The sequence below is a fragment of the Micromys minutus genome (assembly GCF_963924665.1).
Source record: "Micromys minutus genome assembly, chromosome: 8".
Taxonomy (NCBI): Eukaryota; Metazoa; Chordata; class Mammalia; order Rodentia; family Muridae; genus Micromys; species Micromys minutus.
In genome coordinates, this window is record NC_137977.1 from 30551914 (window position 1) to 30568835 (window position 16922).

Sequence of the window (16922 nt, forward strand, 5' to 3'; positions counted from 1 at the left end):
TAAAATGACCCCACTAACATCAAGGTTTTGATGGATTTGTGTTTCTTTGTGAAGCTCCAGGGTAGGATATCTCTTTGCCCTCTCTGACTGCCAGGAACTACTTGCCTTCAGTGGTTTCAGCCAGCATGCTTATTCAATTTAAACATCCTGATACCAATTCCTCTGCTTGAACATAAACTTTTGTGATTACAATGTGTCCTATCCGTTACTCCCGAATACAACTGATTGGTCCTCTTAATTCTGCATTTAGCCATAGCTGATAAAGCAACATATTTATAAACTCCAGAATATAAGATATGAATGATCTTCTATCATAGTCTGGGCTACCTCTGTGAGCTTGAGCAGCTGTCAGACTTTTGAATGAAAATCTTCGTAAAATACTATGTAAACACGGATTTTATAATTATCTATTTTTATTTATTTTTAGGATGTATGTGATCAGTTCAGAAGCCAAATGAAAAATGGGAAACTCCTATGCACTCGGGAAAGTGACCCCACTCGGGGTCCAGATGGCAGGACTCATGGCAATAAGTGTGCCATGTGCAAGGAAAGACTGTAAGTGTTTTCCAGAACAGATTTGGCTGAGGGTCCAGATAGTATAATAATCACATTGCATCAGTTTGAGCAGAACCGCAACTGTTTTAGAAGTGAGCCCTATAACTAATGAGATACGTATTCACTTCAGAAGGAATGTTTCTCCCAACCCTTTCTCTCAGGGAAAGAGAAGCTGCTGAAAAGAAAAAGAAAGAGGAAGACAACAAGAGAAACAAGGGGTCCAACAAGAGTGACAAGGAGGTAATCTTTCTGACATATTAATATGTGAAGCCGGGGGGGTTGTGTTATGGAGAGATGGGTGGCAGCTTGGAAGCTGACATGAAATTACCTCTCAGCAAGTGAGCTTTATTAATAGAGGTGCACCCATTGGGAGCCATGCTTGGGCCATAGTGAACTAGGTGAATCTTATAAAGGCTGATGCTTCATGTCAGAGGTAATATAACAGAACCGTGAGGTGAGAGAAAATTACAGACTTTCTAAAACCAACCCATTAGCTTACAAAGTTAGCTTACCAAGAAGCTAGCTACATCAGACATTATAAGAAAGATACCTGACTATGGGAAGGAACAAGAAAGAGACCCTGAGAGCCAGAGAGGTAGAGACAGCTCTAAGACTTGGGGAGCCTGACCTTGGCTCAACACCAGCTTCAGAAGAGGCATCAGAATTGTCTGGTTGGAATGGCACACGTAAGAGCATTCATGTGCAAGTTTCTGCCGTATGCATAGCAGACAGTGTGCAGAAACAAAGAAGCACATATCTTACACATTTATTTTGCTTCCACAAAAGTTAAAAGACCAGGGTAACCTCCGGTGAGGTAGATCCCAGAGCCAGCAAAGAAGGTATGGCCTGATCTTTGATCTTCCAGACTATGACTTAGGGTGAATGACCATCTTAAACCACAGGTCCACTCTAAGTTTCATCGTAAAGGGAATATATTTAACTACTATTTGAAATTTCCATTCTCTTTCAATAGTTGATAGTAAACACAAAAAGATATGACTAGGTCTACCAAGAATATAGCATATCACTCTAAGCCCTAAAACAACACTAATGCAGGTACTCCACATCCACAGGAGCAGCAACAATTATCAAAGTGTTGTGACTAGCCACTCAGTGACTATTATTTGAAGCTTTAAAACTCGATTGGGGCACAAAAGGGGCTGGACTTGGGAATCTTGGAGGAAAAGAAAAGCACCAAAAATTTCAGTCAAGAAAACAAGTAAATTTGGAACGTGCATGGTAACATCTCCATATGGCTCTTGACTGCCCCCTTGTGTTTGGGACTTTATAAGTGGCACTCACCTGTTCACAGGGACAGCACAGAATATTGATTACTATACAGTATATCTCAGCACTCTGTGAAATCCACCTAAAAAGACAAAATTGTAATTCTCTCTAAATATAAATTATTGTTTGTAATTATGTCTCTCTTCAGTTAACGGAAGTTCAAGGTAAACGCTCATGGGATCAGTTTTCTTGACAATGTTATAAGTTTAGTAATTTTTATTTACAGAAAAGAAAAACAGCTTTATATTTTTATAAATTAATGGCTTTGTTCTCTGCCGTGTAAGAGTAAATAGATAAAAAGTATAAAACTCTCTCGCAGTAAGTTCCTGGTCACAAATCCACTATTTACTTGGATTATTTAATATTTCTGAGCCTTTTATAAAATGTAAAATGAGACGAATAGATGAACACCCCATACACCAACATGCAGTGCACATGATAGAAAATATTTTTAAGACATGATTGTGTAGGCAGGCTGGCTCAGAAACTGGTGGTGTTTGCCGCCACCTGGAGCCCAGAGTTCGATCCCTGGGATTCACAGAGTGAAATGAGAAAACCAGCCAGGTGAATATTTTCAGTTCATTCCATATTTTTGCTTACTCACTTGTTTTTAGAGACAGGGTTTGTCTGTGTAGCCCTGGCTGTCCTAGAACTTGCTCTGTAGGCCAAGATGGCCTGGAAATCACAGCAATCCACCTGCCTCTGCCTCCAAGTATATACTACCACCACCTGGCTTCATTCTGTATTTTGACTTGATTTTTTTTACACGTGAGTACTGTTTCAGATGGGCAGATTTGGGACACAGCTTCATAAACAATGTGTACAAATGAGGTGAGCTGTCCTAGACAGCAAGAGAATTCCAGTGAGGAAGGAAAATTGAACAAAGTACCTGTAAAACGAAGTCCGTCCCTGAAATATCATTTTCTGTATGTTCCTCCAGGGATGAGTCTGTGCCTCAACATCATGTTCTTTCAGATGGTTAATGTTCAGAGTGAGTCAGTGATAGGTCTCTTCCTCCCTAGCTCTCCTGGTGTGTTAGATGATAAATGTCAAGTTACAGCAGCAATATGTTTCCCTGTCCTCTTGTCAGGATCAATGCCATGAATTCCGGAGCATGCAGCTAAATGGAAGGCTGATCTGCACCAGAGAAAATGATCCCATCCGAGGCCCAGATGGCAAGACGCACGTAAACAAGTGTGCCATGTGTCAGATGATGTTGTAAGTGGAGAGGCTTATCAACGAGCTTAACAAATCAGCTTATTGCCAAAAAGGAATTTCTGTCATATAAAAACCTGTGACATTCAGTTTCATCCACATAGATAAATACATCCTCATTCATGAAAAGTGCAGTTAGCTTTTAAATTACTCAATGAGAAACTATTCTTTTACATCACAAATAAAATCATTCCTGGAGTTTCTATGGTGATACATTTCCAAGGCATTATTTTCAAAGAAAAAGTTTAGTGACTGATGAGAGCCATGTATTTCATGGAACTGTAGTTCACCTTATATGTTGAAAGAACTACAATGACCATACAGATAGTTTGGTAGGAGATTCAAAGAAATATTTTCTAAAACACTCTTAAGCTTGGAAATATTGGAATGGTGTGAAGAACAAACCAAACTGAGTTTGGCGAAACACAACTGTAAAAGTATCACAAAAGGAGAAATGAAGTTATTATCTATATTCAAGGGTAAGATAAACACTATTCTCTCTATTAACGATTTCTTTATTTTAGTTAATATGAGGATGCTGTTGGTATCTTCAGACACACCAGAAGAGGGCATAAGATCCCATTACAGATGGTTGTGAGCCACCATGTGGTTGCTTGAAATTGAACTCAGGACTTCGGGAAGAGCAGTCAGTGCTCTTAACCGCTGGGCCATCTCTCTCACACAATATTCTTTTAATAAACAAAGGCCATTTAGAATCCTTTGGTTCTGGATGATAGCAAAGCAATAGAATCAGTAAATATTGAGCCCATTGTCACAAAAGGACATGAACATTTCTTCCATAGGAAACGTATAATGGATGTCTAGATGTTTTGAATGTTTGAATGCTTGAGAACATTTGAGTTGGATTTGTTATTGTTTAATATTAGAAAAATACTTGCTTAAAAATAATTCGATATAACTCTAGAAATACTGCTCTGATTCCTGTTTTTTTAAATTCTGCAGTGAGCGTGAAGCTAGTGAAAGAAAAATGAGAGATGAAGAAAACTCACGCTCCCAGCCCACAAACCAGGCAAAGGTTGTATTTTAACTAAAACTTCAATACTAAAATGTTGACCTTACCGCTCACCCTCAGAATTTTACCTTTCCATATAGTCTTTACACACACACACACACACACACACACACACACACACACACACACACACATTGGAATTATCCTCTTAAAAATCCTTACAGAATTCTCCTATAGTGCCTGTGAATTACTTTCTGTTCTAACAGAATTATGGATTGGAAAACCAAAGGACACAGCTTCATCTCGCAACAACTTCATGCTTTATCTTTGACACTTCAAATGTGAAAGGAGGCTCTAGATAGCTTGTTGATGCTGACTCCATGACTCCTGCAATAGGCAGACAACTCAAGCCTTCTGTTCATCTTCTCTTTGACGTCTTCCTCTGTTTTCTCCAGATGACTTTCCAGGCATCCATGAATCAATAGTATGCATGTATTATAATACTTTCTCTCTTTGATTCTCAGTATTCAAAAGACATCTTTGTCCAGCCATTCACAGTAACCATCACATTTTTAACACAGACTGTTGTGAGAATCTCTTTGGCGTAAGAGTGTGGAACTGTCAGAGGAGGGATGATGGGTGGGCGAACTCAGTCAAAGGTGAGGGTGTCTATCAAGTTTTGTCTTCTGTTTCCTTGTGAAAGGACCAGTGTGGAGAGGATGTCAAACCTAGACAGGCCAGGAGTTCATTGCCCTCCATACGTGGGATCATTGAAGTAAGTACCAGCCCAGAGCCAAAAGCCGTCTCCTAAAACTGAGTTTGAGAAAGCCACCATCGGCACAGGAAATGCTCATGCTCATACCCCTTTCTCATTTAATAGGATGAGTGCAGTGAGTTTCGAAATCTCCTAAGGAATGAGAAGTTTATCTGTCCGGAAGTGGATGACCCAGTGCGTGGTGCTGATGGAACCTTTTATCAAAACAAGTGCCACCTGTGCAGAGATGTCCTGTGAGTAGAATCATTATCCTCAGAGCCAGACAGCAGGGAACGCTCATTTTTACAAATTGCTGATTGAACAGCTGTATATGTTCATGAGTCCAAGGAAACCAAAAACATGACTAAAGGCCACAAGTTAAGGACACTCAATGCAGCAGAAAGAGAGCTTGAGTCTGGAGACAGGAAATGAAGTTGTGTGTTCCCATCGGGGCACTTATTCCAAATCCTTGATCCAAAAGAAAAGCCATTAAAAAATACTAAGTCATATACATTAGAATATGTTAATAAGGATCTCACGGGTTAAATTTAACTGACAGACAAACACCTTTCAAGATGAGTGGACACTGGTGGTTTAAAGCACTCAGGAGAACAGTATCAATACTCCTTAGGTTTCCATAGAGAATGGCTTTAAAGGCAAGGATGGATTATCTGTGTTGCTCAGTATTAGTTACCTTTTTGTGTTTTTAAAACAGCTCTTTCTGGTCATATCCTAAATGAATGTTTGCTCATCTTTCCCCAAGACTTCCCATCTTTCCATGAGAAGATACAAAGCTAATCATTGTGAATGTTCTTTTGAAATATATTTTTCTTTCTTTTCCCAGTGAAAAAGAAGCCTTGGAAATGCCAGGGCTTCAAGAAAAGCCATCACACATCAGGTCTACTAAAGAAGGTTTTGCAGAATTTTCCAGCTCCTCTCTGGTAAGAACCTCTCCCCAGAGTTCTCAGGTCGGCTGCCCTTTGTCCCCTGGGGTTGGCAAGCCTGGCAGCATGTCGACAGCAGCCTGAGGAAGGGCATCATGCTTATTTCACTGGGGCAGCATAAGAAGAAACTTTGTGCACATGTGTTTGCCATGTGTACCACAGGTAGTGTGGCTAAGAGAAAAAAATCACTTTTTTGTCTTTGTTTTACATATTTCTTTTGCCATGACAGAAAATAAAGACCAGAATAGGTCCTGGCAAGGTAGACAGGCCAGAGCTGGTAGGGCCTAATTTCTTCAGAATAGAATCTGATCTCTTAGAGAAATCATTATCTTGAAGTGGCAGGCCTATACAAGGGTTCATTGTGGAGGTAATTAATGTTTTAAAAGTGGATGTTGTTCTAGTATGACTATTGTTCTAGAATCCTTCCTGGAACTATGCCTTAGCTTACTAAGCCTCATATTGTTAACATGTCCTTTTTAATGATTCATTCTTGGTTTCTTCTTGCATACTAATATTCTTTGGTGAAAAGAAGCGAAAGCTTGTAAGTTATATCCACCCAATATGACATCAAATAATATGTGTATTTGAATAATACATATCACAGCTGGCTTCTTAATCATCGACTCAGATGCATTTGGGAAGATCAAAGCTTCTCTAATCCCATACAATCCCTTGAAAGGTCTTAAGAAACTCTGCTCTCTATTTTACTTATGCAGGACTCTGACATGTGCAAAAATTACCGAATATTACCCAGGATGGGTTATCTTTGCCCAAAGAATTTAGCTCCTGTCTGTGGTGATGACGGCCAAACGTATGCCAACCCTTGTATGCTCTGTCATGAAAACCTGTGAGTACCCCTAGTGCACCATCTCTACCAGCAGTAATGTTGCCACCAGCAATGCACTAATATTAACTCCCTCTATTGAAAGGAATCTATTAGCCACCAGAGCAGAATTCAAACAGTGTGGCTTATTCTTTCCACGTTTTAAACAAAAACTTTATAATAGTATTTCTTTTAGTACAATCACTTTGTTTCTATTACTTTATACTTTAGAATAGCAGAACTGAGTGGTGAGATCACAATGACTTGGAGAACTTTTCCTCAAGCCCATACTCATCTATTTTCCTTGGAAGTATGGTGGCAAGGCTTTATAATCCAGTGTAAATTCTGTGTGCTTACATGCCCCTTGTATCTGTACATACAGCATGGTGATATGCCATGTTCTAAGTTTACCACCAAGTTTTTATAACCTGATATGGATTCTTATTTGTCTTAGGACATGGGTGAGCCTGACAGAGAGCTCAAGTGATTTATCAAATATCACAAAACTCATTAAACCCCTGCTATTTTGGGTCTAAATAATTGTGATTTTTCTACTGTATTATGGTCATCTCCAATGCAGTGGTTCCACTCCCCTTTGTGAGACTGGAAACTTCTTGTGTAATATAAAAATGGGACACAGTGTGTGGATTCATCATCTATCAGCTCAAGGGTTGCCTGAATATATCAATGGAAATTAAATATTTAAGGGATGATTAACCTTTCTACCCTTAAATTCTTCATTGGATTTTTATTTTGAACCTGAGGACCTTTATCATTGACATTATTTAATTAAACATTTTTATTAACTGTGCAACCCAGAGTGACCCTCTAATCAAGAAAGCTTCATGGATAGAAAGTCATATATTGGAAGGTTAATGCACCTCAGGTGTATGCTGTGGCTAAGGAAGCTGGAACTAATGCTTGTTGTGAAGACTTGTGCATTTCATGGAAGAGAGACCAATTTTTTCAAAGGGGTTAGATGAAACTATACCATAGTAACTTCACATTAATCAATGTCAAAAACCAAATTGTGATTCTGCGATAGACAATGGATCTTTCCCCATCACCACAAATGAGATGTAGGATCTTTCTTTACAATATTCCTTAAGTGAAGACCTTGAGATTCTGTACAATATTATTCCAGGTTCTACAATAACCCTGTATTATTGTACTTTGTTCTATTGCCTATCCCTAAAGTGATATTATAGATACATCAAATTTCTCTCTGGGATCTAATTTTCTCTTCTAAGAATACAGTCACATGGACTAGTGAGATGGTTCAGCTGATTGTTTCCACCTGCCTACCTGAATTCAATCACCAAACCTACAGTGTTTCCCAAAGTTGTCCATCTGTACCATGCTACATGAATGCCAGTGCTCATAACACACAGACACACACACACACACACACACACACACACACAGACACACATACACACACACACACACGTATAAACACACACTCACACATACACACGGACACACACGAAGTATAAAGGCTATTAACATTTATGAAAGATCTTTGTATTAAGAACCTATTGACTCTATCTATCATGGTTGAAATGTGATGAAATAGGCTGAGAACTACAAGATAAGTTTGGAACAGAAGAGAGTACACTTAGATGTACTAACAGTGAAATAGTTCAGTGAATATCCTATACTTTTATACTAATTTCAGTTTGCATGGTATGCAAATATTACCTATATTTGTCTTTTATTATAGCTGAGTATTTTCCTACCATTGAAACATCTCTTCTTTTTTAGGATGCATCAGACTAACACACGCATCCATAAACAAGGGACTTGTGAGGAAAGCAGCAATCTAGAAGCAGTATCTGCTGGCACACCTGCCTCTGTGAGTGCACTGGCCTTTGGGATTAAGATGGCAGTTGCTTTGGGTCTTGTTTTGGTTCTATTGTACAGGGAAATGAGAATTTGTCACACTAGTAGGTCATATGTCTCCAGAATTGGCCACACTGTTACTGGACGATTCAATAATAATTGAGGCATGTGGGAATAAGCATACAATGGGGCAGAGACCAAAAGAGGCAGATATATCAGCCAGACTGAAACCTCTTCTTTGTAAAACTCCAATCTCCACATTGCAGAGAATTTAATTTTCCTTGGTGATAGAAGATTGGCCTACTACTTCAATACCTAATTAGATATTTGAACATGCATTATTTACTTTGGAATTATCTCTGGTGACTCTATCTGATGTCCTTTTCCCAAGTGAGATGACATAGAACTTGATGATGTAGAAACTTCTAAATGAAAATAATGTGTTATAATAAAGATAAACAGGGCTTCGGTTTTTCCTTTTTGATGTTGGTCATATAGGATAATTTCAGTGAATCACATATAAATTCTCGATATCCCAATAAATTATTGAAAACACTCAGTCTACATTGACCTTCAAATATTTGTCACAGTGCCTAAAATTAATGTCATCTTGTCATCTATAACTATGTTATTATTATTATTAGTTTTGTTGTCTGCATAAATAACTCAAAGAAGAAGAAATTTAAGAAATGCTTTAAGTATGAACTTAGAAGAAAAACAAAGGTAGACACAGTTATTATTTAATATGAGTAAATACATTTGTCTAATTGTATTTCAAGAAAATTATTTATTTACATCCTATAACTACTATTTAATATTGATACTTACTATAGATATTAGTTATTGTACTCTGTTATAATATCACATAAAACTTGAGAAATAACAGAATTGGTAAATATCAACTTGATTTGCAAACCTTAATCAAGCCTGTTTCCTGACATGGGACAGTACAGGTGGAGATTTCTGGTCTCAGTTCAACAGTGGGAAGGCTGAGCGCTGGGACCTTCCATCTCCTTTACACATGAACTTGCATCTAACTTAGCTATGCTAGGCTTTTACACACCCACAAATAAAAGCAATTAAACCAATTTTAATCCAGGATCGCTTGGTATTTTATTGCATATTAATTCATAGTGATTTGCTTACTATTGTATCCAAAGAATATACTTTTCTTCCTCATCATAATCCCACTTAAAGATACGTCTGAGAACAGTTAGATCCCAGTCATTTTTTGAAAGCTCAGTGTAATACAATAGCCTTGAACCATGCCTCTCTGTAATTCTCACCCTGTGTAGGTCACTTGACAAAAACTACTTTGTGTGAAACTTACCTGCAGGTCACACAAAAATAAAATTCATTCAATGAAGGATTACACTAGAGGCATGACCTAACTTGACAATTTAGAAAATCACTAAATTATGAAGCATGTATGCTTATCTGTGAGATGCTGCTAATGACCGTGTTTTTTATTATTATGAGGAAAACACACAATCAATAGCAGAGTTAAGCCATGCTTGCTTTGTGTCCACCTCAATATTTGGTTCATAGTAGGTGTTCAGGTAATAGTAATCACAGCATATAGAATGTGAGTGTGATTTAATGTTGTTAGGTCATAGCACAGATTAATAGTTTACGGTTTGACCATATCCTTGCAGTTTCAATAAGTTCTAGTACCTAACCTATACATTTTCTTTTTTAGGGAAAACTGACGCATTGATTGGTGAAATCACAGAGAAAAAGCTAAGCCTCAATTCTGAACTGCCTGCCTTTACCATCTGTGTATATAAGGAATTCTACAAACTCACCTTTTTACTACAGACAATAATGCAGAGCTGTTGGTATTGGACTCAACTGGTTTTCAGTCTTTCCATCTCTTTCCTTCTAGACTCAGCGATCTGAGGATGTGGAAGAATCTCCACTCGGTCTATGCTCTGGAAATCTGATCAGAATGTTGTCTATCCAGCTGCCTGTTTAATAAAAGTACAAACTCAGCAGAACATCCTTTTGGGGATTTGTTTATCACTGCTAAATAATAGAAATATTTGTTGATAATAGCTGAAAATATTGTGCCCTTTGTCTTACTAAACACAGTGACAGACAAGTTGCTGCCATCCTTGAAAAGGTAGGGCACTGTGAGCTCTCAGGCAGCCAACACATGTGTGAGGCTACCTGTTAGCACAGCGTACTCCTTACCTAGTGTCTGTGTTTCTGGAAATGTCATACCTCAATAATATATTTTATAATTGGCACAGTCTCATATCTAGTTATTTACCTATTAATTATCATTTTTTGATTTTTGAGATTATATCATTGTTTTCTATATACAGTGTGGGAAAAATTAAGGAGATGAATCTACAAACATATATATATGTATATGTATATATATGTATATATATATATACTCTCTAGATTGGAAACCTCCAACATAAATGTTGTATGAGTCAAATTTTAATAGTTGACAAAACAAATAGGTAAAAATAATTTAATCATGTTATCTAGCACTATATATCACTCACTAAGTAAACTAATATAATGTTTTATTTAATCTTTGATACTGATGTGTATCCACTATTAGTACCTCTAGTTTGGACTAGTCATATTTAAAGTGTTCTTTGGACACATGGAGCTGGAGGTGGCTGTAGTGGATAATGTAGCTATACCATGGATACCATGGAACTCTGAGAAGGAATACATGTATTAGAAGGGGACGACATCAAACCAAACTTGTGACTTCAGGATCTGTGCTGAAACTCTGCTACTCTCAGAGTCTAGTTACTGCTGTTCTATGGTAGTGGTAGGTATCAGATTCAAACCAAAAAGCTCAGAGAGTCTAACATATCTCCAGCCATTCTCAGCTACAGAAAAAAAAAATGTTCAGAGTGGGACTGACAATTCTGGATCTAGGAATTTAATTTTGTATTTTCTCTCTGCTCTTTTGTTTTTATAAATAAATCTCAACTAAGCCAAATGTATTATTTTATTATTGTTGTCCTTTGTAACTTAATGAAAATTAGTCACTCTTTATGCTGTATTTTTCTTTGTCATCACGGATGAAGAATGGATGATCTGTAACCATTTGTCAACCGTTGTTGAGCTAATTCCCTGGTAATTCTGTTATAAACAGGACAGATTCAGAGATTATCTGACATGTTTCTTTCTTACTCATATGTAGGAAATCTGGCAACACTTTTATGAACTTTTGAGAAATATGTTTATCATGTCATTTTAAATATTTTACTGATGTTTAATCAAGAAAACCTTTATATTTTATATCAAATACAATATGGATAAAATTCCTTGATTTAGCTAATCCATTATATTCATCATGAAATTTTGTTTCATATTCAAATTCATTAATAATAGTGCCCTATAAGTAATATATGAGGCACAGATAAGATCAACCTCTAAATATAAATCTTAACCACCAAGATGTTTTCGTATATAAGAAAATGATACAGAACAACAAAAGAAAAAAACAAAGACAATTTGTATTTACTGCCATAGAAATTGAGCTGGATTTGGAATGTAAGGCACACTAAAACCCTGGTATAGATCCACCCAGAAGTAGATCCTTCAATCCTTCCTCCCTAACTTCCACAAGATTTCCCAACTTCCGCTAAATGTTTGGCTATGCATCTGTTTCTATCAGTTCTTGATGACAGTTAAACTATGCTCCTGTCTGCAAGTACAACAGAATATTATAATAGTTTCAGGGCTGGGCTCCCTCTCATGGCATGTGTCTCAGGCTGAGTCAGTCAGTGGTTGGCCCATCTCAAAAATTCTGCTCAAAGTTTTTTCCCTGCACATCTTGTAGGCAGGACAACTTATGCCCTTAATGTTTTCTGGCTGGGATAGTGTCACCATCCTCCATTGGAAGTTTTGCCCGGTTACAAAAATGGCTGGCTCAGATTGCCTATCCCCAATCTCTAGGAGTCTCAGCTAGGGTTAAGCTCGTAGATTCTTAGATGTATCCATTGCAGTATGTTTCTAAATATTCCAGAGATACACCTACCGCTATTCCAGTTGTCTCTCCCAATATTCTCTTCCTCTGTTCTCCCTGTACCTCATCCCTCCTTGTTTTCCAAGCCCATCCCCTTCCACACCTAGTCCCCTCCATCCATGCACACTCTCCAATGTCTAATGAATTTCAGCTTCTTGGTGATATTTACACATTTCCCCTGGGCCATCTTTATTATTTAGCTTCTTTTGGTCTATGAAATCTAGCATGGCTATCCTGTAATTTATAAGTAATATCTACTTATAAATGAATACATTCAGTGCTTGTCTTTCTGGATCTGGGTTATCTCACTAAGGGTGATCTTTTTTAGTTTTAGCCAACTATCTGCAATTTTATGATGACATTGATTTTAATGCTTGAGTAACAACCCATTGTGTAAATGTACTACATATTCTTTATCCATTATTTAGTTGAGGACATCTAGGTTATTTCCAGTTTCTGAATATTACAAATAATACCCCAATAAACAGAATTGAACAAGTGTCATTGTGGTAGAGCATCTCTTTGGTATATGCTCAAAATTTGCATCTTAAGGTAGATCTATTCCCAATTTTCTGAGAAACCACCAAATCAATTTTCAAAATGGTTGTACTAATTTGCATTCCCACCATCAATGTAGGAATGTTCCCCTTGTTCCACATCCTTGTCAGCAGGAACTGTCACTTGAGTTCTTGATCTTAGCTATTCTGAAAGGTGTAAGATGGAATTAGTCATTTTGATTTGCATTTCCCTGATGACTAAGGATATGGAGCGAAGAAGTACTTCATTGTCATTACAGATTCCTCTGTTGAGATCTGTACCCACTTTTAATTGGGTTATTTAGTTTGTTGGTGATCTTCTATTTTGGTTATTTGTTTTCATATGTTCTTTACATATTTTGTGTATCAGCCCTCTGTCAAATGTGGAGCTGGTGAAGGTATTTTCCCATTCTGCAGGCTGGCATTTTGTCCTTTTGATGGTTTTTTTTTTTTTTTTTTTTTTTTTTTGCCTTACAGAAGATTTGCAGTGTCATGAGGTCCCATTTATTAATCGTTGATCATAGTGCTTGAAGTGTTGGTGTTCTGCTCAGGAAATTGTCTCCTGTTCCAATGCATTCAACGCTATTCCTCGGTTTCTCTTCCATAACTTTCAGTATCCAGTTTTATGCAGAGGTCTTCAATTCACTTAAACCTCAGTTTTCTGTAGGGTGGTAGATGTTAATCTATTTGCACTCTCCTGTGTGCAGATATCTAGTTAGACCAGCCTCATTTGTTGGTGCTTTCTGTTTTCCATTGTATAGTTTTGACTTCTTTGTCAAAAACTCAGGAAGTATTCATTCATAGGTCTGTGGATTTACCTTTGGATCTTCAGTTAGATTTCATTGATCAACTTTTCTATTTTTATGCCAGTACCATGTAGTTTATATTACAATTGCTCTGTAGTAAAGCTTGAAATCAGAAATGGTGATACCTCTAGAAATTTTTATATTTTCATTTTAAAGGTAGTCCATTATTCAACATATGACAAATAACATAGGTTTGGGTGCTCTGAGACAGGTCTGATTATTAATGAATATCTACCCTCTTCTCTCAATATTAGATTTCCTGAAGTTTTGAAGGGTCTAAAATGTGAAAAAAAATATTTTGATTTGTTATTCTATACAGGATTTAATTTTTTCCTAAGATCTTCAGGATTAAGTAGTGTTTATAGACTACTGTTTACAGACACTGTGTGGTTGCACTATGAAACCATTTTTATCTAAAAATGTTGGTACTTAATTTTACATTGTTGACTTATCACATCTGTGGGTTTTATTGCTTAATTTTACAATGCTTATGTGAGAAATACATTGGTTATCATTAATATTCTAATATCACAAGATTCAGAAAACTTGAGTACTAGCAGTTACATTCTTGAGCTTGTATAATTATTCATTCAGTAACTTTGCCTATCTGTGGCATTGACTACATTAGAGAAAGATACTGGCCTGTTTTTACCTTGTGTTTCAAGTGTTCCTTACTGGTCTTCACCAATCAAAATCCTTGACTCCATAAGGCCTCTGTAACTGACCAGAGCAATGATGATCTGTTAATAAATTTTTCAGCCAATCAAATGGTGAGCTATTTACTTTCACTGTTATTTTTCAAAGAGGAGTGAGTTTGCCACTGTGACCCTATGACACCTGCATCAATAACCATAATTAAAAGCCATCAAAATAAAAGCACCAAGAAATTTCTATAATGTAGATGTGACAAATGATTTTTCCATGTTGACAAAATACTGTTGTCAGATCTGTTTCCATATCTGTAAAATCTGTAAACCTTCCTAAACAGGAGAATGCCTCTTCTTTCTGAACTGAGAAATAAATCACTCATCTAAGATTACTACATTATCGTCAAAATAGCCTGCATTGTAGCTATGGCATGCAATCTAGATGAAGACATCATCAGCAGACACTGGTGGTACAGAACCATGGGTCTCATTACAAAAGTTTCACTTAGGCATATAGTGTGCTTGGAGCACACAAATCCTTGCCGTTGCCCTCCCATGCCACTCTCCTTCCAGCTCCCTTCTCCCCAGTAGTCTACCCTCTACTTTCCTGGGTTTATTTCTTTAACCTAGCTTCTGCATATGAAATTCTCCTTTATATTTTAGATTGCCCAGGTTCTTTACAGACAATGCAGTATACTCATAGGTAAGCATATTCAAATATTATATTGCAATAAGAGATAAATTATTAGGTACAAATTCAAATTTGTTATTACAAAAATTTAATAACAATTAAAAATCATAATTATCATAATAAACAACAATTAAAAGTATTAATACATTATATTTCAATATGTAATGAGCTGTGGTTTAAAGGACATAAATATGAGTTTTAAATGGCTATTTGAAACTAAAAAAATGTGGCAGTTTATTTTTCATTGAAAACAAAGCAAAAACAATGTATACCTTAAAACATGTTTGAATATTGAAATAAACTGTGTATTATGTGTCATTATTTGCAATAGTTTAAAAAGTCAACATTTTTAACACTTCTTCATGACTGACCTAACTCCATGTCATTTTGGGTTTTTGTTTTGTTGTGGTTTTCGTCTATCTTATGTATTTTCTTTGTAGTTGTAAACAAAAGAATTTTTATAGAAAACCACACACGCACACACACGTGCGCGCGCGCACACACACACACACACACACACACACACACACACACACACATAAAACAAACAGAAAATTCTTGCTCATGCTACAGAGGGAGCTCTACCATGATGCCATTTTCCCCATAAACAATGCAAAGGCTTGGGTTGGCTAAGGGACAGGGGTATACCCACTACAGATGACATCTCTGGATCCCACATACCACTGTCAATCACTGCTCCAGCCTCCTGTAACTTAGGTGTTTCTTTGTGTTTTTTCATTCTACCTGAGAAGTCCTCACTCTAGGGGACACTCACTGCATCCCAGATGCAGCACATGTGCTCACATGTGCCCTGGTTGCCCATTCCAGTCACCAGTTCTTGTCCTCCACAAGTCCTTTTCAATATCCCCTGCTGAGATCTGACCTTGAGCGAACAAGAATAATGAGGGACCTACCAGGGTCTGCTCAGCCCAGCACACAATGCCCCAGTGCCTTCTCCTACGCACACTTGGGCTTTAAAGAAGTAACAGCTAAAAAGGAGCAAGTTAACTTCCTTTCCTTCTGAGGTGGGTCAGTCATGGGATAGAGCATGAAAGGAGTTCATTTGATGTGCTTAGACTTATGGCTTTTATAATTGCTTCTCCATCCCTGAAGAATCTACAGGGAGATGGTACGATGAGATAGTGTCATGCTCAGAAATACCATGATGCCCAAAGTTGTCTCAAGAGGAGGCAAGACAGGAGCCCCAAACATTCTGCCAAAAAAAAGTCCATTTTTTCATGGAAAGTGCTATTCTCACAAGACAGTTTAGTGTCTTGGGTTGGAACAGGGGTTCCCCTGAGATGGTGATATGGTAGATTTTTTTGTTATTTAGTATCCCAGAATATCCCAGAGTTTAATATTCAGTCAGAAGATTCTTAGCATAGCCAAGTCTGTTTGTAGCATCACAGTTTTTTCCTTGATTTAAAGATCCCATCTATATGTCATAAGAAAATATAGATTTCCTTCTCCCTATTACCCCAGTAATGTCTAGAAACCTCTAGGTGCCCCATTTTGGTTTCACACCTTTTCAAAACATAAATGTGAATAGAATTTGGGGAATGAACTGCTCTTTTCAAGGGATGCAAAACACCTGCATGCTAAAATAGTACAGTGGTGTACACAGAACAGAACTATCTGACCCCTGTCTGTTTTCTGGGTATTCGACTTATTTTGTTACTGAGTTCATTAATTTTAGTCTTTTAGGAGATTACTAAAGGTCTAACTTTTCCTAGATATTTGTTCTTGATGTGGGGTGGAATAGGTTTTAAAGTAGTTTGCAGTGGGATATTCTTTCAAAACTTGTTTTAACACACTAATTATGTCCCCTTGGGTAATTGTATCAAAAGGT

At 37.2% G+C, this 16922-nt stretch overlaps 1 protein-coding gene across 2 annotated transcripts in view; it reads left to right on the forward strand.

Annotated features, from left to right (window-relative positions):
• The window catches only part of SPINK5 (serine peptidase inhibitor Kazal type 5), a 55909-nt gene extending 44558 nt beyond the window's left edge, over positions 1-11351 (forward strand). For both annotated transcript variants that reach the window (XM_080919791.1, XM_080919792.1), the window contains exons 23-32: positions 428-555; positions 717-795; positions 2933-3060; positions 4021-4093; positions 4734-4805; positions 4911-5038; positions 5629-5725; positions 6445-6575; positions 8316-8406; positions 10093-11351. In XM_080919791.1, the coding sequence (XP_080775917.1) occupies positions 428-555; positions 717-795; positions 2933-3060; positions 4021-4093; positions 4734-4805; positions 4911-5038; positions 5629-5725; positions 6445-6575; positions 8316-8406; positions 10093-10110 (945 nt within the window). In that variant the 3' untranslated portion in view covers positions 10111-11351. The remainder of the gene's footprint in view (positions 1-427; positions 556-716; positions 796-2932; positions 3061-4020; positions 4094-4733; positions 4806-4910; positions 5039-5628; positions 5726-6444; positions 6576-8315; positions 8407-10092) is intronic.
• The last annotated feature ends 5571 nt before the right edge of the window (positions 11352-16922 follow it).